General features: G+C 43.1%; 1 protein-coding gene across 2 annotated transcripts in view; it reads right to left on the bottom strand.

Moving 5' to 3' along the window:
* Positions 1-20024, bottom strand: part of LOC127049292 (uncharacterized) — a 105820-nt gene extending 85796 nt beyond the window's left edge. Inside the window, exons 1-3 of one of the 2 annotated variants that reach the window (XR_007773907.1) lie at positions 19977-20024; positions 18942-19131; positions 339-987 (exon numbers count right to left, since the gene is read on the bottom strand). Coding sequence is in view for 1 of the 2 variants with exons in the window: in XM_050949932.1 (XP_050805889.1) it covers positions 18942-19017 (76 nt within the window). In the remaining variant the exon portion in view is untranslated. Of the gene's footprint in view, positions 1-338; positions 988-18941; positions 19132-19976 lie in introns of those variants that run through there. The other variant, XM_050949932.1, reaches the window with a different exon arrangement.
* Between the last annotated feature and the right edge of the window lie 795 nt (positions 20025-20819).

Below are 20819 nucleotides of genomic sequence, written 5' to 3'. Positions count from 1 at the left end.
GCTTTTGCTGGTTTGGGGTTTCTTTTTAAAGAGAAGGAAACTGATTGATGTAGAGATTGCCACACATCTGAAAAGCAACATTAACACGTTTGTCCAACAGCATAGTAGTCACACACATATTGACCCCCTCCCTTGAAAAGGCTTACTGTGCCTCAGGTTTGGCAAGAGTACAGTAATCAAGACATTTCCTTAATGAAAGCCAAGGGAAGTCCGCTGAATGTAGGAAACAGAGATGAAATTTCCATTGGGATAAGACCTATGACAGACCAGCTTTTCTTTAATGGACAACAAGCATTTGATTTAAAGCATCATTTAATAAAACAAGGCAAGAGGGCATTAGCAACAATATGAAGAGATCTGACACTACAGCATTGCGAGTGGGCTGTGACACAAAAAGATAAACTGTCTGACTCTTAACAATATGCAGCTATGTGTTTCCCTTCCCAAAAGGCCTTTTTTCATTCTTCTATTTTATCAGGGTAAGTAAGAACATATTGTCTTGGTACATAACATTAGTTTCTTTCCTCTTCTCCCCTTGTCCCAGTTTCTATATTAAAAAGTGAGCGATTTCAAAAAATTCAGCATTCAGTCATTGGGTGAGATGTCACAATGAACACAGACCACCCACTGACTTCATCTGTTTGGGTTTTTATCCAAAAATGTCGACAGATTTTCCACTGCCCCTTATAATGAAAACCATAAGCATTTCACACACAATAGGTAACAGGTGGGATCAGGGTGAGGGGAATTTCATGAAGATCTCAGAAAATACAAGACATCATGCGGCACAATTTTTTGCCTTTTATCCCAGTTATGCCTGAAGCCAGATAGAGCATCTTTCTTCCTTCTTTTCAGCTCACAATGCTGTTTCAAGGAGATGCAAGCCAGTTTTCCTCCTCAGTCTGCCTTCTTGAGGCTGCTGGATAAGATTACCAGGTTCTAGCTGGTTCACACTTAGGATGTCTATATTACACGAGGACTACAAAGCTGGAATAAAAAATGGAATTAACTCAAAAATGTGTGCTAAATGCTACCTCAATCCAAAATGTCAAGGATATTCAGCAGAGCTACATTGTACAAAGTTGTTTATCCTCACTTGTGAAATCCTCTGGCATGTCCTACATAGCTAGACATCCCGAAATTTATCATTCTGGGACATCAAGGCTACCATAGATTGTATGGCATTTTTGGCATAATTGCTGTCACGAAGATACATTCTGGGAGGATTTCACAAACCAGAATATGCCAGAGGTGGACTTCATAGACATTGAAAAGGAACGTTTAAAAAGGGAATTTAAACTGATTTTCTCTGCTGAATACATCTAGTTAGAAGCAAAATATAGTATATATTTCTGGTCTTAAGTTTTGTATTAGTTTTGCAGGTCACTTTTGATGGCACATCTAGAAGGAAAGTTGTTTCATACTACACTTTCCAGTTCCAGCCTAGGAACTCTCTACATTTTTATGTTCATAGATCCATACCTATAGTCAGTCTCAGCTCTAGCCTCACCTGTCAAATGTAGTTAACTTAAACCCAAATGACCCAAATCTATTATCCCTTTATTTTAGCTGTAAGTTAATTACATTGCATTGCTTATAATTTTTTATTTATAAAAAATTTCATGTATAATAAATGATTGTAATATCTTACAGGAATTGCTTCATCCCAGGGCCGCCCAGAGGATTCAGGGGGGTGGGGGTCTTCAGTGGCGGAGGGCCCCGTCTCGGAATTGCCACCAAAGACCAAGCACTTCGGGGGCAGGTCCCGGAGCGGAAGGATCCCCCGCCACCGAATTGCTGTGGAAGATGCTCCAGGGGCCCGGGCCCCATGAGAGTTTTCCGGGGTCCCCGGAGCAAGTGGAGGACCCTGCTCCAGGGGCCCCAAAAAACTCTCCAGGGGCCCTTGTGGGGCCCAGGGCAAATTGCCCCACTTGCCCCTCCCAGGAGACCCTGCTTCATCCTCCACTTAAATATAGCCAACTCTGAGTTACACATGTTATTTGTTTTATGACTCACAGCAATATTACACAAAGCAAAGTGAAGAGTGTTACTTTAGTGAAGTGCAGAAGCTAAAGAGAACCTTATCAATTGACACTAAAAGCAAGATTTTAGGCAGGCCAAATGCAGATGGACAAATTCTAACTTGTCCAGGACCCTAGGACCAACACTTTTATTTTTATGAAAAGTGCCATGTGACATTAAATGACCACAAATGGTCATGACTATGCTTTTACATTTAAAATGAGAGACTATTATTAAATCTTATTCTACCAAATTGCTGATTCTTCTCTGTTCCTCAGGATAATAATGGCCAATTGGAAACTGGCAGGTTGAATGCTAAGAATCTGGCCTTAAAATCAATGTCTTGTTATTAAGTACATGGCAAAAAAATTGCAGGTTAAAGATATTAAGCTTCATTTGTAAATTGCTTAATTTTCCTTCTTTGATTGTATAAACCTTTAGCTGCAATTATGAACAAAGTAATTCTGAAGATCCTCTTCACAAAAAAAGTTTATTCCTAATGCAGAAATGTGTGCTACGCTGCTGAAAAAATAATGGATAACCTCAACATGGAATTACAGTGGCAGACACTCTGATCCATTTCATTGCTTCATTACTTGGATCACTAGTTATCACAATGATATTCAATAATCAAAGAGATGGATCAGAATCTTTTCACAAGTGCAGGAACAAAACTTTATTTATGTAAGAAATAAACCCTCTTTTTGTTATTCTTCCTGATGTTCCTCAAGGAATTTTGATATTTGAGAGAAAGGAATGCTTGTTTCCTTATTAGCTGAGTTAAGCTTTTGTTGACAGGACCAAGTATAGCTCAATAAGGCCGCACGTTTCATTGGAACTGAAGCATTCCAGAGGGACATACTGGGTATATGGAACACCACTAGAACTTAATAAACCAGGTGGTTCACGTTCTTGAGGTAACACTAGAGGTTGTCTCAAATACCTGGTGCATTAGGCAACAACAAAATGGTTAGTAAAATGCCATTCACCAAAAGAACCCCGAGATGAGACACTAAACCTGAAACTCCAAGGATGCATGAAAAGTGAATAATCAGGACTGCCTATCTCTAGCACGTATTTTTCCATCTTATTCAGAATAAGTAGTACTGTCATTTATCTCCATTAACCTGGCAGTGGATTTCCCCCCATTCCCTGGACCTATCCATCTGTTTTGGGATGCATGCAACAAGAGGAAGGGCAGGGCTGTGCACATCACTTGGCCTACAGCAACCAGAGATGCTGCAGTGTCAGCAGTGCTAACCTTTGGATGCAAGGTTAAACCAACATTGCCCTGGAGCTTTGGTGGCTGGCCAGAGGAAAGATAAAATCAGGTGTCATTTATCCTCTACTATATCACTGTTTCAAATCTCACCCTAGTCATTAAGAGACCAAACTTTGTTACCAGGTAATGATTGTCTAATGGCTCAGGTAAAATGAGTTAGTGGGTCTCAGCTCAGACCACAGAAGACAAGTGTCCATATCACAATAGGCACTAATTGGCACTCTTGTTGGATAGCTTACTATAGATTAAAAACTGAATGTGGTCGGACACTGATCTACTCTGTCACTCAAATGGTGTCAGTATTAAGGTTGTGAGGGGAATGTAGTTTCCCTGGGAAACTTGGCGTGTTTTAAATAAAAAAGTTTTTTACATTAGAAAGTTTTTCTTCCTTTATGGGAATATATGTGGGAGCAAATGGAGAAGAAATCCCTAGTGATATTTACTGGTAACTGCACTGATGTATAAGACCATGTGCACGCATAATTGAGTTTCTTGTGTTGGAACCATGTAGTGGTTATTTACATACAAGACAAAGGGCTGGATCAGTCTTCACCACATTATAGGAACTAGGGAGAAAGTTTCTCTTTAGACAAAAATAAAAACAGTTTCTGTGAAAAGGTTGGAGTCCTTGTCATCTTGGGTGTGTATAGATAAATAACTAACAGAGGAAAATGTGCTGCTTTCCCTGTATGTTAAACTTTCCCACAGCCAAAGCAATAGTCCGCCCAAACATGGATGCAATTTAGTTTCCATTATATCCATGTCTGAAACTTGTGGGTTCCCTTTAGCACACAGATAAAATTTTTTCAATGATTCAAAGACAGAGAGCTCATGCATTTCTGCACCTAAAAAGCACATCAGTAGTAATGTGAAATTTATTGTTAATGGTCCAGGGAAAAGAGACAAAAAGAGAGAGGAAACTCTTGAAGACTGTCCATAAATTCCTCCACTGTTTCACTCTGACAAGTAGGAATTAAAATCTGAAGCTCTAGTAACAGATATAATGAAACACTTAATCCAGAATGAAGCTGTGGCTTTCTCCAGTGATTTGGAAAAAAAAAACAAAAACAACAATTAAGATTTTATCTGGCAAAGGGGAAAGTATATGCAACACTTTTCAATGGCGTAACAAAGCCAGCTAGTGAAATTCTATGCAAGTTTTTATCTAAGTTTAAAGGGTCCTGTTGACATCACAAACCACAAAAGCACACTTAGGAGCCAAGGATCAGAGGAAGCAGAAGATTGAATTACACAAAGTTAGATTCACTTTTTTCTGGGCTATATTGTTTCTAGTGCAGAGTTGAGGAATCAAAGGATTGCGGGGTGGTGGTGTCGTTTTTATAAATGGAGGCAGTGATAGCTGAGAGTCTGAATTTCAAGTCAGCCCAATGAGAGAACACAGGGAGACAAAAAGGAAAACAATTATAAAGAACAGTACCAAGGAAGGGCATGAGATAGATGTGAAAGATTAACATGGAGATGAAGTGCAGAGGTGGGATGCAGAGCCTATCCCATGATCTCACAATAGGTTAGACATGGCATGTTGTTTCTTTTGATGACTCTAGCTGAGGAAAGTGGAGAAAAGGAGATACATAAAGCTAGGAGCATGGCCCAGTTTATTTGCAGAAGCTTGAATTATTTGTATCGCATTACTGCAGATAATGGCACCAATCTTAATTGTTAACACTACAGACTAGATTGTTACAGCAGTCACTGTGTGGCACAGGAGACCAAGAAAAGCCCTGCTTAGCCACTCACATTGTTACCTTGGCCCTAGTAAAGACAGCAGGAGCCATTCACCCAATAAACTTCATACAGGGAGGAGGCAGAGACAGAGTCACTACTCCTCCCACTCTCCGCCCCCCTTTCACATCAGACAGAGTAGCTGGTCAGGTGCACAGGTCAAGCAAGCAGCTCCACAAAGAGGGGTGAAGTAACTTGATTCCCATGCACAGCAAAGGGTGGGAGCAGTGAAGCAATGTGACTGAATCTCAATGTGCTCTCTGGCCTGCTCCTGGATGCTGCTGCTACGCCCTGCCCATTTCTCAGGGCAGACTGGAAAGTTACCATCTCATCCCCATAGAACTGTTGCTGCAGAAGAGTTGTTTAGGGAAGCATCCTACCCTTAGCCATGTTCCTTTTCAATTTCTATAAAGATGTAGTAATTAGCACTGAAACATCACAGTTAGCACCTGTTTGTGTATGTCTACACAGACAGCTGCGCCACTGTAGCACTTCTGTGTAAACTCTACAGTAACGGGAGGGGTTTTCCTGTCACTGTAATTAAGCCACCTTTCTGAGGTGGCAGCTATGTCAACAGAAGAATTCCTGATGGTTCTCTCGGCATAGCTATGTCTCTCTCAGGGGTATGAAAAATCCACATCCCTGAGACACAGCTATGCCAATGCAAGTTCCCAGCACACACCAACCCAAGTTACAGTACACGTGTAACATATCTTGGAGGATTATTGGGTGTTTCACCAATAGTAAATGAAAGTGTGTTCATTTGACCTAACTCCCCCCACCTCTTTAGCCCCGCTGAGGCAGCAATCTCATACCCCAATATAATCTTTTAATAGTAAGGGGGAGAAAAGTAGATTTTAAAATAATTCCAAAACTGTTTCTCTTATTTTGTCCTTCCCAATAGTGCATGCTACTGGTCATTATTTTAGAACCAATTAGACCAGGGGTGGGCAAACTATGGCCCATGGGCCACATCCGGCCCATGAGACCATCCTATCCGACCCCTGAGTTCCGGGCCCGGGAGGCTTGCCCCTGGCCCCTCCCCCACTGTTCCCCCTCACCCGCAGCTTCAGCTCGCTCACTCCAACACTAGCGCAATGCTCTGAGTGGCACAGCAGTGAGCTCCTGGGGCAGCACAGCTGCAGAGCCCAGCCTGACCCGCTGCTCTGTGCTGCATGGTGGTGGTGGCAGCGGCAGCGGGACTCGGCTCCAGCCAGGCGGTGCGGCTGTAGCACCATCAGCCACCAGTGCTCCAGGCAGCGCGGTAAGGGGGCAGGGAGCAGGGCGGGCTGGATAGAGGGCAGGGGAGTTTGGGGTGGTGATCAGGGGCGGGGGTGTGGATGGTGGTCGGGGGGGAAACGGGGTTGAATGGAGGCAAGAGTCCCAGGAGGGCAGTCAGAAAGGAGGGGGGATTGGATGGGGTGGCAAGGGACAGTCAGAGGCAGGGATTCCGGGGGCAGTCAAGGGACAGGGAGAAGGGGTGGTTGGATGGGGCAGGGGTCCCAAGGGGGATCAGAAATGAGAAGAAGGAGTGGATGGGGTGGCGGGAGTCCAGGGGCAGTGAGGAGACAGGGAGCAGATATGTGTGGATAGGACAGGGGTCCCAGAGGGGCCATCAGGGACCAAGGGTTTGGGTGGGGCAGGAGTCCCGGGGGTGCAGATAGGAGGTGGGGGCCGGGCCACGACCCCCTCCCCTAACCGGACCTCCGTACAATTTACGAAACCAGATGCAGCGTTCAGGCCAAAAAGTTTGCCCACCCCTGGGTTAGACGGACATAGCATGTGTAACACCGACAGACCCCAGTCGTCAGCAGGTGGGATTGAATCTGGAGCTAAATGCATGAGCCAAAAGCCACATGGCCTTTAGCTAAGGCTGTAGTAGACTCCTCATTACTCTCTCTCTAAATGGTCTCAGTGCTCTAGGTTTTTTGCTGCCTTAAGCAACAAAAAAAATAAATAAAATAAAATAAAGGTGGCCGGAATTCCACCCCTGAATTTGTGCCACCCCAAGCACCTGCTTCGTTTGCTGATGGCTAGAGCTGATCCTGACTAAGGGTATGGCTACACTTGCAGCTGTACAGCGCTGGGAGTTAAACCTGTCTTCGTACAGCTGAGTAGGGAAAGCACTGCAGTCTGTCCACACTGACAGCTGACAGCACACTGTCATGGCCACATTTGCAGCATCTGCAGCGGTGTTGGGAGCAGCGCATTTTGGGCAGCTATCCCAGCGTTCAAGTGACTGCAACGTGCTTTTCAAAAGGGGCAGGTGGAGTGTGACAAGGAGCATGAGGGAGAGAGAGAGTGGATTTTTGGAGCCGATGCTGTGCCAGCTCCCTGCCTTGCAAGTTCCGACCCCCTTCCCCACCCCTCTCTCACTCACTGAAAGCAAACAACAGCTGTTTGGTTTTTTCCCTCACAGACCAGATAAGCGGTCGCTCACCAAAACAGACCCCCCCCCCCCGCCCGCTGTGCTGCTTCTTTCCTCAAGCCCTCTCCCTCCCCCTCTCTTCAAGCAAACACTAGCTGTGGGCGTTCCAAAGGGAGCCCCCCTGCCTCTGCTCATTCACAGCAAACAGTGGCTGTGTTTGTTTTTTATATAAGCAGCTCCAGGAGCCAGGAGTTCACAACAAAACAAAGAGCAGGACCTTCATTTAAAAGGATTATGGGAAGCTTCAGGAGGTCAGTTACAGCATATTAAAATTATTCCCTGTTTACACTGGCACCCCAGCACTGCAGCAGCAGCGCTATACTCTTTATTCCTCTAGGGGAGGTGGAGTACAAGCAGCGCTGTAGCCACGGAGATACAGCGCTGTATGTGCCTTGCCAGTGTGGACAGGGAGTGAGTTACAGTGCTATAAAGCTACCAACAGCGCTGTAACTCTCAAGTGTAGCCAAGGCCTAAATGTACTTTTAGGCTCTTAGCAGCTCAAATAGCAATCTATCACATCACTCAATCAGCTCAAGGGTTTTTTTTGTTTTTGTTTTTGGGAAAGGATGTTGTTTTTTAAGACAAAGAAACTAAGAACTTTAAAATTCTTGATTAGAACACATTATTTCTTCCCTTGGGAAAATAAGTATGCAGAAAAAGTGAAGTAACATATTGTAATGTGTGCATGATCCATATGGTAAGAAATCAACAGACTATTTGGAGCTCAATCCTGCTCTCGCTGAAATCAAATAGAGTTTTGCCACTGACTCTTCTAAGAGTTGGATTAAATGTGATAGAAGAGAAACACTTCTCTAAAAATACAAAACAAAACTGGGACTCTTCACCTGAACACAGTGGAAGCAAGAGAACATATCCCCTAATAGATGCTAAAGCCAACATTTACAAATGTAGCTACTGATTTTGAGTGCCTCTGCTTCTGGGTACTCAATCTGAAACACCTTTGGTTTTTCAGAGATGTCCCGCAGTTCCCATTAACCTCAGTTGGAGTTGTGGGTGCTCAGCACCCTTAAAATCATGTTTAGATATCTCAGGTTAGGCACCCAAAAATTGATGTACCCCAAATTAATGGCCACTTTTGAGAAACTGGCTGCATGGGTCTTACCCTGTTTCCACTGATAGCAATGGGGTAGGATCAGGCCCTAGAGAGAAGAGGCAAATAAATGAGGTCTGATAAACACAGAGAGGCTTGGTTTAGATCAGACAAGAACCCCTAGCCTAAAAACCAGAACTTAAGTAAGAGCAGGAACCTCTTTAGGTGTGTGATTCTGTGATTCTGTTGGGGATTGGTCCTGTTTTGAGCAGGGGGTTGGACTAGATGATCTCCTGAGGTCCCTTCCAACCCTGATATTCCATGATTCTATGAACCCTTACTCCTATTAATAATACTTACATAAATAATCCTATTTAATTCAGGTGAATAAGGGCTGCAGAACTGGGCCACTCCAGGAGCCCCAGAATATTTTTTTATTATTATTATTTTAAAGTTTGGGAGTATAAAATGTCAGATTTTGTTATTACTTTATTTCATTCAGAAGTTCTAAAGACAATGTTTTTCTTTTAAAATTCATAACATTTTAAGGGAAAACTAGAAGAGTTTGGAAATGTTCTAAAATTATTTTAGAATTTGGAAATTTGTTAGCTTTTCACACTGCTTTTCTTTCTCCTTCTCCATCTGTTTAATCCACATGCTTTTTTAAAAACATCACATTTTATGTTACTTTGAAATTCTTAGAGAGTATGGAAATTGGTAATAGAACAGGCTAGCCATGTTTACCTGAACCACACCACTCTGTTATCGGATGTTTATTCTGTTGGGAAAGGATTAAGTGGATTCTGCTGATTCACTGAGGCAAGTGCTTCATTACCTAAGCAGAGTGCAAGAGAGAGGAGTGAGGATGTAGACTGATTAGTGTTGAGGTCAGAACCCTAGTAGCAGCCATACCTGAGGAGAAGTCTAAGGCCTTGTCTACCCGGGAGGTGGGGGGGCAACTGATCTAAGTTATGCAACTTCAGCTACATCAATAACGTAGCTGAAGTCAACATACTTAGATCTACTTACTGCAGTGTCTTCACTGCGGTAGGTCAACTGATGACGCTCCCCTATCAACTCCGCCTATGCTTCTCGCTCCAGCGGAGTATCGGAGTCAACGGGAGAGCACTCAGTGGTCAATTTATCACTAGACATTCTTCACTAGACATGATAAATCAACCCCCCGGGGGTCGATTGCTCCAGAGGTAAGTGTAGACATGCCCTCAGGTGCTGAATTTTATGGCCTGATTCTAATTCACACTAAGGACATTTTACAGTTTTAAAGGGACCTTAGTATATCAATTTAAAGGACCTTTACAGGGAGCAAAAAATACATTTAAACTCAGTATACATTTATATGCCAAAGTGGTGTAAAGTGACTTCAATGTAAATTAGAATCAGACCCTATGTTTTTCTATTGTTAATTTCTTTACTGCTTAAATCAAGCACCAGGAAGGGAAGAGTTTTTGACTACATACAGCATGTGAACTCTGGTTTAAAAGCAGAAGGGCAAAACCATCCAATCACAGGTAATTAAAGAGTAGTTCAACCATACAAACAAAGCACTCAGCAGAAAACTATGTATGTTTGCAGCACTGACAAAACAAAGAGAAATGTAAAAAACAACAACTAACTGGGAACAGATCCCTCTCTGTACAGAGATGATCAACACATTAGTTCTTTCCTCATGGTCAAAGCCAATGACGATGATTCACCATTTTCGTGTGCACATTGGGTCAGATGTGGTTAGTAGAGGCTGAAATGCAGAAGCTAAAGTTACCACTGTACATTTTATGACCTTTGATGTATTTACATAATACAGAAACCATCATCTGGAAGACACACATAGGTCTTTATGCTTGGGTGTTTTTATGAAGAGAGATTATGGTGAATCTTCTGCTATTATTTCAAAACTGGACACATGATTCAATGACAGTTGTCGTATGACATAGTACAAGTTCAAAATTGGCATTTAACAAAGAAACAAACATAACAACAGACAAGAATGGCAAAGTACATACCTGTAGGTGACACTGAATAGGAAATTAATCCTACCTTAAAAAAAGGCAACCAGAAAATTCCATGCCTCCCACCTCGAATCATTACAAAGTTATTTTGGAGCTCACATAATAATATGTCGTCATATTCTAGAAGACTATTTCTTTAATATAATAGATGAATAATGTCATTTTTTATTTAATCTATTCACTGGAAGCCCATTTCATACTATCATTCCCTTTTCCAATGCAGAGGTCCCTCAGAGAAGTTGTCTTCAGTAACACTAAGTTTTAATTTAATCATGGGAGTGACACCATAGTAGACATTGTGCCCACAAAGCTCCTCGGATGCTGGCTGTAATTCAGGCTGCTGTGATGCAGGGGTATTTTTAAAAGTCATGAGGGGTCCCCTTACCATGAAAGTGTCAACATCTGGAATCTTGAATCATAGCCATTAAGTACACAGTCTATAATCCTGAGCATACTGAAGTAAGGTCAGATAAAGGTTCCTGTATATTCTCATGTTGTTCTCTCTCTACTTGTCATAGAGTTGGCAATATACCAGGAGGAAAAACATTACAAAAACTCCTCTTCTGCTCCACCTAATAAAACACTAGTGTACTTTAGTGCTATACCTAGTTAAAACTAGGGAAAGAGAAACTAATTTGGCAAAAGGAAAAAGCCACTCACCCTTTTGAACCTTCACTCAAAAGTTCTTTAATGAGGTTCAAAAAAGTTCTGCTAACTATTCCGTCCATGCCACCCAATTACTTTTAATGTTATGTCCCTCTGCAATTCAAGAGCCTGATCCTGCCCTACTGAAGACAGTAGAAGCTTTGCTATTGACTTTAGTGGAGCCAGATTAGGACTTTAGCCCTGGAAACAGAAGTAGTGTAATATATCATCAGATAAGTTGCTCTCCTAGCTGATTGGAAATAGGAAGCCCCAGAAATCTTAAGAGAAGGCCTGTTTTTCAAAAACATAAAGGCCAAAATTGAGATACAAGAGGTTCACATGGATGGGAGAAAAAAACGGATAAGCATTAAACCTTTGGGATGCTGTGCTGCCTGAACTTTTTGAGATTTGGCCATTACTAATAAGTTTCATCCTTGGTATAAAAATACCTCTTTATGAAGACCTCAAGTAACTCCTCACTTAAAGTCATCCCAGTTAACATTGTTTCATTGCTGATCAATTAGGGAACATGCTCATTTTAAGTTATGCAATGCTCCCTTATAACGTCGTTTGGCAGCCACCTGCTTTGTCCACTGCTTGCAGGAAGAGCAGCCTGTTGCAGCTGGCTGGTGGGGGCTTGGAACCAGAGTGGACTGGCAGCCCCACTAAGTTCCCTGTGCAGCAGCCGCCCAGCAGGCTATCAGTTGATGACAGTTCACCTGTCCCTTCCCCCACTGTCATGTGCTGCTCCTGCCCTCTGCCTCGGAGCTACTCCCAGGAGCCTCCTGCTTGCTGTGCGGGGGGAGGAGGGGGAGAAGGGGGCTAATGTCAGGATGTCCCCCTCCCCCTTGCTCCTGCACCCCACTCAGCCCATCTCCATAGAGCAGGGGGGACACACGACAGGGCTCAGGACAGAGGGAGCTTCCTGGCAGCAGCTGCATCTCAGCTTGCTGATTAACTTAACAAGGCAATGTACTTAAGAGTGGGGTCAGCGTACTTGAAAGGGAAATGTGCATCTCTCTCTCTCTCTCACACACACACACACACACACACACACACACACACACACAGGATGTGTCTCTCTGTCTCCCATGCTGTCTCCCCTTGCTCCATTCATTCCACCTTGTAGAGTGTGAGGCTACATTAACAACGTGTTAACCCTTGAGGGCTCAGCCGAGTGCTAGCTCATCATTTAGCAGTAGGGCATTCCCTGGGAAATATCCCACCCTCTTCCACCCTCTGACTTCACCAACTCAGCCAAGCTTCAGAATCATCATTACTGTGTACAGTATTAAATTGTTTGTTTAAAACTTACACTGTGTGTGTAGTCTTTTGTCTAGCAAAATAAAATTTCCCTGGAACCTAACCCCCACCCACAGCTTTACATTAATTCTTATGGAGAAATTGGATTCACTTAACATCATTTCGCTTAAAAGTCGCATTTTTCAGGAACATAACTACAACGTTAAGTGAGGAATTATTGTACTTGCCTTCCCTCAAACTCAAATATTATGTTTGTCAAAACTGCTAATAGACAAAAATATCCCAGAGACTGTTTATTAAACTCCATAATCCATTAATCTGAACTGATTTAGCAAGTAACTATTGAGAAAATATTCAAGAAAGCTTCATGATTATAAAGTCCTCAGCTTGGGGGAGGATGAGCAAAGGAGCTCACAGAACTACTGTACTTAACTTCCCCATTTAGCAACTATTCCAAGCCTAGCTGAAAAAGAAACAAAGACTGAACTGTTTGTTTTGCAGAAACAATGCTAAAATAAGGCTTCACCATGTTGTTGCAGGTATGTAGAAGGGAAGGGCTTTGGATCCAAGACCTTCTCCCGTTCATAAAATAGTAATAGGAACTTACGGCTTTTTTACATTGATAAGAGAAAAATATCCCCTAGTTAAAATATATATATGCAAAAATTTTCACCATTGTATAAAACTTTAATCAAATAGCCCAGTGGCCTCTATGCAATTGGAAACATCGCCCCGCCTCCCTTTCCAGGCTGTTTGGCACAGCTCAGGATGAACGTGTTTGTGTGCCACCTTTGCAGTCCCCAGGATTTGGATGCTGGTGAGAGAGTCCCCAATATAAAATGCAACGGTACCCATGGGGCTGTTGTGGCAGCCAAGAATAGCTGAAGAACACAGTTACTGTGGCCATGCCCCCTCTTTCCCAGACATGCCTCCAACAACCCCAATTCCAGAAGCTGCAAGGATGGTGACATAGGCCTAGCTATGCCAGCTCAACACTACCTGGGGAATACCCCCCTGCAGGGGAATTCCCAGCTGACTGGTTCAGCCAGCTTTATGGCTCCTTTGCACCGGAAGAACCAGTATGAAGGGGCCACAGTGCCAGCAGAACCAAATCAGGGCCCAGCAATTTTAGTTTTCCACGTCTACTCTATTCTTACGTATTATATGTTGTGATCTCTTTCTGCATGTTGTAGAGATTGTTTGCTAGACTAATTCCACCAAATTTTATGTGGTAAGCATGTTTCATCAACACATTTCATCTTCATAAATAAAGCAAGTCCAGTCTCTTAAAACTGTTGGCCTTCATTAGAATAAGGTACATATAAATATATTCCTTTATTTATCTAGAAGTCCTTGGGGAAATTGCCTTTGTGAGATCAGGTGCCTGCTTAGATATACTTCTAAGGGCTTGAATAAGGCCTCAGATAGATTCCTAGCTTGGTCACTGACCTCCTGTGTGACCTTGAGCAAGTCACTTCATCTCTGTGCCTCTTTTTCCCACATCTCATCCTTTGTCTGTCTTATCTGCCTAGACTGTAAACTCTTCAGGGCAGAGACTGTCTCTATCAATTGTATCTGCACAATACTTAGCACAATGGGGTTCCAATTTCAGAAAATCCAGATAAGTAATAATAATAGGATAAATATGGTGATCTCAGGGCCAGTTGGAACAAGGGCCATTTACATCTGCTGTTTACTTGTCTCCCAGGAAAATGTCACTGTTCTCTTATGTTTCTTTAAGTTTCAGTTACTGCTTGCTAGTACCATGCGCCCAAACATGTAACCACAGAGAGGCACAGTTCCAAGATTCTGGCTTTCTGAGACTGTACAACTGTGATGTTAATTATGCTACAGCCTTCTACAGAGACAAGAAGCTATGTTTCAACTGGCTTCTTTTCTTTGGTGCCTACAGCTTTCACTGTTCATGAAAATCCCTGCCAAAAATAAAAAAATAATAATAATAAAAAAACTTTTCTATCTTTGATCTTCTGGTACTGTGTGGTACCATGTAAACTAGCCTGATTATATGAGGCATTAGAAACCCATCCACCTATTCGGCATGGTGGACCACTTATGCACAGAAAAGAAACCTTGGACTGGGAACAGCAGGGATGTTGCAGATCACAGTTGAAGTTCATTGACAAAGCTGTGGGAAAGAAACTGGCACAGTCCCTGGCTTCTCTGTTGAGAGGCCATTCCATGCTCTTCTGGAGGAGTCATTGCACTCTGAGCTGCTTCCCTTTTGATTTCAGCCCACTATATTACACTCTAAGTGGCACTTGCTGCAATGGAAACAAGCAGAGAAAAGCTGTTTACTCAGCACTAGGGCAACTTCTCAGAACCCCCTGATTATTACCCATAATGATCTAAGCTCTTAAAAGAATCCACCTTGATTGACTATGGCCATCAGAGAATTCTGTTAAACTTTCCATTCACGCAAAGAGCTCCCCTTAGAACTGTTTCAGATTGCTTTATCACTGGAGGCGGAAAACTTTTCTGTGTAGGCCCAGAATCCTCCTTGCAGCCATGTCTGTAAAGTGTGCAACATCTCTGTCTTTTGAGCAGTATAGTTATGGGATTTGAACCTTCTGAGCAGTTCCATCAGTTCCACTCAGACACTGTCACAGGACACTTGAGATTCACTCAAAGAGGAAACAATTCTGTATATCACATCATTCACACTGTCCATCTTTTTCATGCTTTTCTTCCTGGCAATTGTTTGCCACCTTTACTCCCAGAAGCATACACATATCTCCCTGATAATCCAGGTTATTCCTCTCACTGGCTACAGTCAAGCATAATGAGGCTGCGTCTACACGGAGGGGTTTCTGAAATTCCCCCACCAATGCTTTTATATTTGCACTCTCAGCTTTAGGGTCATGAACGGGTGTCAAGGAGTCAGAGGGGATCCAGACAAGATCCTGGCTAGATGGAAGGAGAGTCCTAATCTGGAAAAAGTGATTGAGATACAGAAAAGACTGAAGACCTACTCTAATACTAGTATAGCTACAAGACAACTGGCAACGATTGGAGTTCTTGTGCAGACCTGCTGCCAGCACTTCTTCCATCATGCTGTCTAATTCTGCTTCTGTTTCTTTCTATTACTATCCTATGAAAACCTGCCAAATCTGCTCATATGGGGGCAGTCCTATCATTTCTGGGAAACAGATACAAAGTTTCCTAGTGTAGATGCACCCATTGAGGCAGATGTGCTTTGTTAACTTGGATATAAGGGATGTAGAATGGTATCCACCCTTCAGATGTAGTGAGGCTTATTGTGATGAATAGCCTTTGGGGGTAACATGGGAAAGAATGGGGGATGGGCTGGAAGTTCCAGAGCAACCCTCTATAGCTACATCCTGGAAAAAGGAGATATAGATTTGAGTAGTAATCAGTTACCCTATCAAAACAACCCCCTGCCATTCCCTAGTACTACAAGTTTAGACCAGCAGACCTTTTTTAAAAAAGAAAAGAGAAGAAGTCTATTCCAGCAAGACTGTGATCTAGGGTATGAAGTGGGCACTCTGTGTTTCTGTAAAAGAGAGCCTTTCAGGTGTTTAAAAAGCAAGGCATTCTCTCTCAGGGCTGTATGTTCAAAGGAAAATATGATAGCCTAGGATCAAAAGCTTTATTCAACAGCAGCAGATAAGTGTGCCTTTATGGCACCTGCGGTTCTGTAAATAGGGCCCTGAAGTATTAAGAATACACCCTAGTTGTGGGACCAGAAACACTCGGAGATTTGTGTCTACTGTGCTAGTGAAACTGCAGTGATGAAACACTGTAAGATGCATAGGCAGCTGCCTGTGAAATGTATCCTAGTCACCGTGTCAGGAATCAGGGCTTGCAATAGAGCCACTCTGCAGACAACCTAATGAGCACAGTAGGCTGCCTGACTGGTTGGAACAGTCAGCAACAGCAACACTTCAGTGGCTGCTCAAAGCATTTACCCATGACTGTCACAGCTCCTACTTTGCCCCCCATCCTCTTCTACCTTCCCTCACTCCAGGTATCCTGGCACTGACCCTCAGTTCCGATTTCTGATTCTGACTTTAACGCTTCGCTCTGATTTCTGATCTCCAGTTCTGATGTGGGCTTCAACTCCTGGCTCTGGCATCTGGCCCCTGACTCCAGCTCTGACCCTGGGCCCTGGTTGCTGTTCTAACCCCTAGGCCTGACTCCTGCTCCAAACACTCGTTAATTTAAGAAGCTATGTTGGATTTATTGTATATTGGACAGATCAAATAAAAAAAATTCGAACAGTTTAGTTAATTTAAGAGTCTGTTACCATTTGACTGTTGACATTTACTCCATCCCCTTTCTTTCCATTCTTTTTTCACGATCCTTCATACTTTCTCCATATTTTGAGTCCAAAGGTTAAAACTATTTACAGTCCACAAAGTGTATAGTTTTTGTTACATGCATTGCAGATTTCATTTCCCTTGATATTAAATAGGTGTCTGGGACATATATTCTAAATAATTCCTTCTTGTTTCAGTCACAAAGAATGATGCTGAATGCAGGTTAAGTTGAACAAGTGGAACTTCATTAAGTCCTGCACAGTGCTCTGTCCATGTGGCTAAGTTGCTTCCAGCCTCATTCCCCACCATGTCCCTGTTCCACTGGTTTTCCTTCAGTGAACACAGGCCTTTTGGCTCCGGTTCCACTGATCAGGATACCAACATTTTAATAGAAACATTAAGAACAAATAGTTGATGCCCACCTTGTGCCCCTTCAGCTAGAGGTTGATAGCCTATATCCAAGTTGGAATCTTATCTTGATCATGGACTCAACTGGCTACATAGGTTTTGAGATAGTTTGATATCTTCAAAGGTCCACCACACTGGCTGTGACTTATCTCTGTCTCCCTGTCACCTCTCTGAGTCTAACAAACTATCTCTCTGTGGAGTCTCCTTCCTCCCTGTGGGGTTGGCCTCTGGATGGTTCTCCATCTCTCCATTCTGTGATGATCTCTGTAAGCTTTCTCTGGGTGTTGTGCCTGCTAGCTCATAAATGTCTCCTATTCCTTCAGATCACTTGTCCCTCCTGTGAAGTCATCTCATATGTGCTGGGTGCCACTACACCCTCAAGACTCCTTTAGTCCTTCTGGTGTCTCTCTAATGGTGGGATTCTCACAGGAATGCCTGTTTACAGGGCCAGTAGGTAATTGGCTGACCTATCGCACTCTGCTGCCTGCTTTCTCTGATTGTTGGACATCTCCTCTTGGAGGCATCTCCATGCTGCTGGCTGCAATACATCTCCTTTCATTGCTAGCAGGGGTCTTGGTCCTTTGTCCCACCAGTCCCTGCGTTGGACTGTTTTGGCACCCCTGTAATGGGGTATTCCCGTGTGCCAAAAATGCTAACAAGGAGTCTGAACTACAAGAAACAAGACTTGTGTTGTCTCTCATGACTTGTCTACACTTGGAATGCTGCAGTTGCACTGCAGTAGTGCTTCAGTACAGACACTACCTATGCTAACGGGAGGGGTTCTCCCACGAGTGTAGATAATTCACATCCCTGAGAGGTGGTAGCTAGGTCAATGGAAAGAATTTTTCTGCTAACCTAGTGCTAACTCCACTGGGACTTAGGTCGGCTTCACTATGCCACTCCGGAGTATGGATTTTTAATTCTTATCCAGTGGAAAAAAAAAAACTTCATTCACTAGAGACTGATCCACTTTAACAAATGCAAAAACTGACCCCCTAACTAAAGTCTAAACATAGAGGATATGTTCAATACAATGTCAAAAGCAGATAAAGTGTCCAGTAAGAGAAAAATGGAAAGAGCTTCCTGAAAGAAGTGTAAATGTACGAAAAAGCAGCATCAGAGCCACAAGGTGACTAGATAGGACAATTAAATTTATTAAAAAATATTTGTAATTGTTCAAAGACAGTGCTGAAGCTGGACCATTATTGCTCATCTTCATCAGGTCAGCAAGGAATGTTTAGAGTCGGGATGAATATTAATTAAACTTTTTGGTTATAATAAATACACTTTTAATTATCAAGCGTTTTCTTTAAACAGGATATGGTAGATGACCTTCAGCAAATAGATAAATTCACATCATTGGTAGTATCTGAGCCTCAGTAGCTCTCCAGTAAGTTACAAAACCACACACAATGAGAAGGTCCAGAGAGGAAGTTGTATAACAACTGAATAACCATCTTACCTTCATCAATATTGATTGAATAACAACCAAAAAGATAAATTGTGCATGGCAATGGAACAAAATAGAATCTAAGAAAAGTAATGTGCCATATAAAAAGAGCAACCCAGTAGTTCAGTCCAAATGACTTATTTTGGATTAAGGGAAAAGCATCAAAATAAGAGAATATGAGAAAGCATAATGTGTACCTCTCCAGTAATGGGCTGCATCTGAAATGGAATCCAAAAAGGCAGCTGCCTCCAGCAGACAGCAGGCTGCTAGAAATTTAAAGTTGAAGTACACAGAAAAAACACTAATACTAGTTTCCATACATACCTACGTACATCAGAACTGAGGCATGGCCAAGATGTGGAAGCCAAGGGCCATGGCAGTCGCCCTGTGGTAACAGCATTCATGGTCATGTGAGAGTCCTGGGATCGATTCTCAGACTCTTTTCTTCTCCGTCCCAGCCAATGCTTAAAGGGTGCCAGGTAGTAATGGGTCACAGATCCAGGAAATACAATTTCTAAATAGCAAAACAAGGTCACTGAGGAGGAGCACTGCCTGGGGAAAATCCCTTCTCATTGGCTGCTTTCCCCACCTGTCTGTCTCCTGGGGAAGAATGGACAATTAGAGCTGCTGCAGCAACCGGGCAGAGCCCCCTCCCCTCAGGAGCTCTCATCATTCTCCCAGAAGGGGATGCGGAAAGAAGAGGCAGAAAGAGCAGGGCAGCTCAGGGCAACTCCACCTCCTCCTCCCTCCTGTGAGTAACAGGGACAGTTCCTGTGCTCTCCCTCCTCCTCCCTACAACACCTCGTCTGGGAAGGAGGAGAAGGGATCTCACTGCAGTCCCCTCACTGGACCTGAAAGGGGGGGAAGAACCCCAGAAGCTAAAGGAGGATCAGAGTGAGGCTAGGAGGGGAGGAGAACTGATGGGACTGGATGGGGCAGAATTGATGGGAGCTGGGAGGGGACAGGATAGATTTGGGGGTTGGGCACGTGATGATAGACCACACTTACACTTTTTTCAGAGCACTTTAAGCATTGGTCCCTGCATAGGCAGCATACTCAAACCCACTCTAGGCAATCTGGGGAATGCAACTGACAGGCTTCAACAGGTCCAAAAGCAGCTTCTAAGGGAGGCTAGACCCTGCAGACATCAGATTATGAAAGGATGGTACAGTACTCTAACAATTCACAAACATATTTGAATACTAACCTAAGTGTTACTACATCATTAGGGCCATTAAAACACTGCTGTACTTCCACTCCATTCCCCCTCCCTCTGTAATTAGAGTGTGTGAGGAGCAGAAACAAAAAGAAAAATAGGGTTTCCCATTAAAAAATGTATAAAGTATGTAAATGACTCACCAGGGCTGTATTTGTGTGCTCCTTTATTGCAAGGCACCAATTATCGTAAGCACTATCAAATTTTAAGAGCTGTTTCAGCAACAAAGCTTTTTTTTTTTCCATCAGAGGGAGTTAAGCTGGGTTGGTGTTTGGTGGTGGTGTGTGGCAGTGCTAATACTGCCACCTAGTGTCCAGGACTGGGAGTGTTGAACGAGTACAAATAAACTGATTGTAAACTCTTCCCTTGTGCAAATAGATTTGGCAATCCCACCCCTAACTTCACCTGGGAGCAGTGTTGAAATTATACCAGGGTCTATCAGGGATGAGTTTGGCAGATTAAAATGGAGATGGACGGCCTGATTGTTCACTGGCTCACACTTTGAGTAACTATTTATACCTGCCTAGAGAGAGTGCAAAATCATTTCTATTCTAATGTGCTAGCATTTACAACCATTTTGCAGAGGTGTAAATGTCTATCCAAAGCACAGGGCAGAGGAGAAGCAGGTCTATGATGGGATGTGAGACTATATGAATGACCCCAAGCACAATCCCTGTGGAGATCATAACAAAAAGCCCAAATTAAATGAAAATGATGCTTTCTGAAGCTGGTCATATCTTCCCTAGAGGTCATACTGTTGGAAATTCAGACTTATTTGGATATATGAGTCAAATTCTTTCCTGTGGCTGAGCTCTGCTCAGCAAAGGGGGCAAGGAAGGGGTAATGGCACTCTTGATTCAGCCCCACCCCAACATGACATAGAGCAGCCCATGGGTTGCTGTAACTTTTATCAGTGAAGAGGTGGCATGGTGGAGTAGATCTTTGCACTGCCACACTGCATATCAAAATGTTCTCTCCCTATGTTG

The sequence above is a fragment of the Gopherus flavomarginatus genome, chromosome 4 (assembly GCF_025201925.1).
Source record: "Gopherus flavomarginatus isolate rGopFla2 chromosome 4, rGopFla2.mat.asm, whole genome shotgun sequence".
Lineage (NCBI taxonomy): Eukaryota > Metazoa > Chordata > Testudines > Testudinidae > Gopherus > Gopherus flavomarginatus.
The sequence above is the reverse complement of the archived record's forward strand: the minus strand, read 5'-3'. Positions and strand labels throughout refer to the sequence as shown.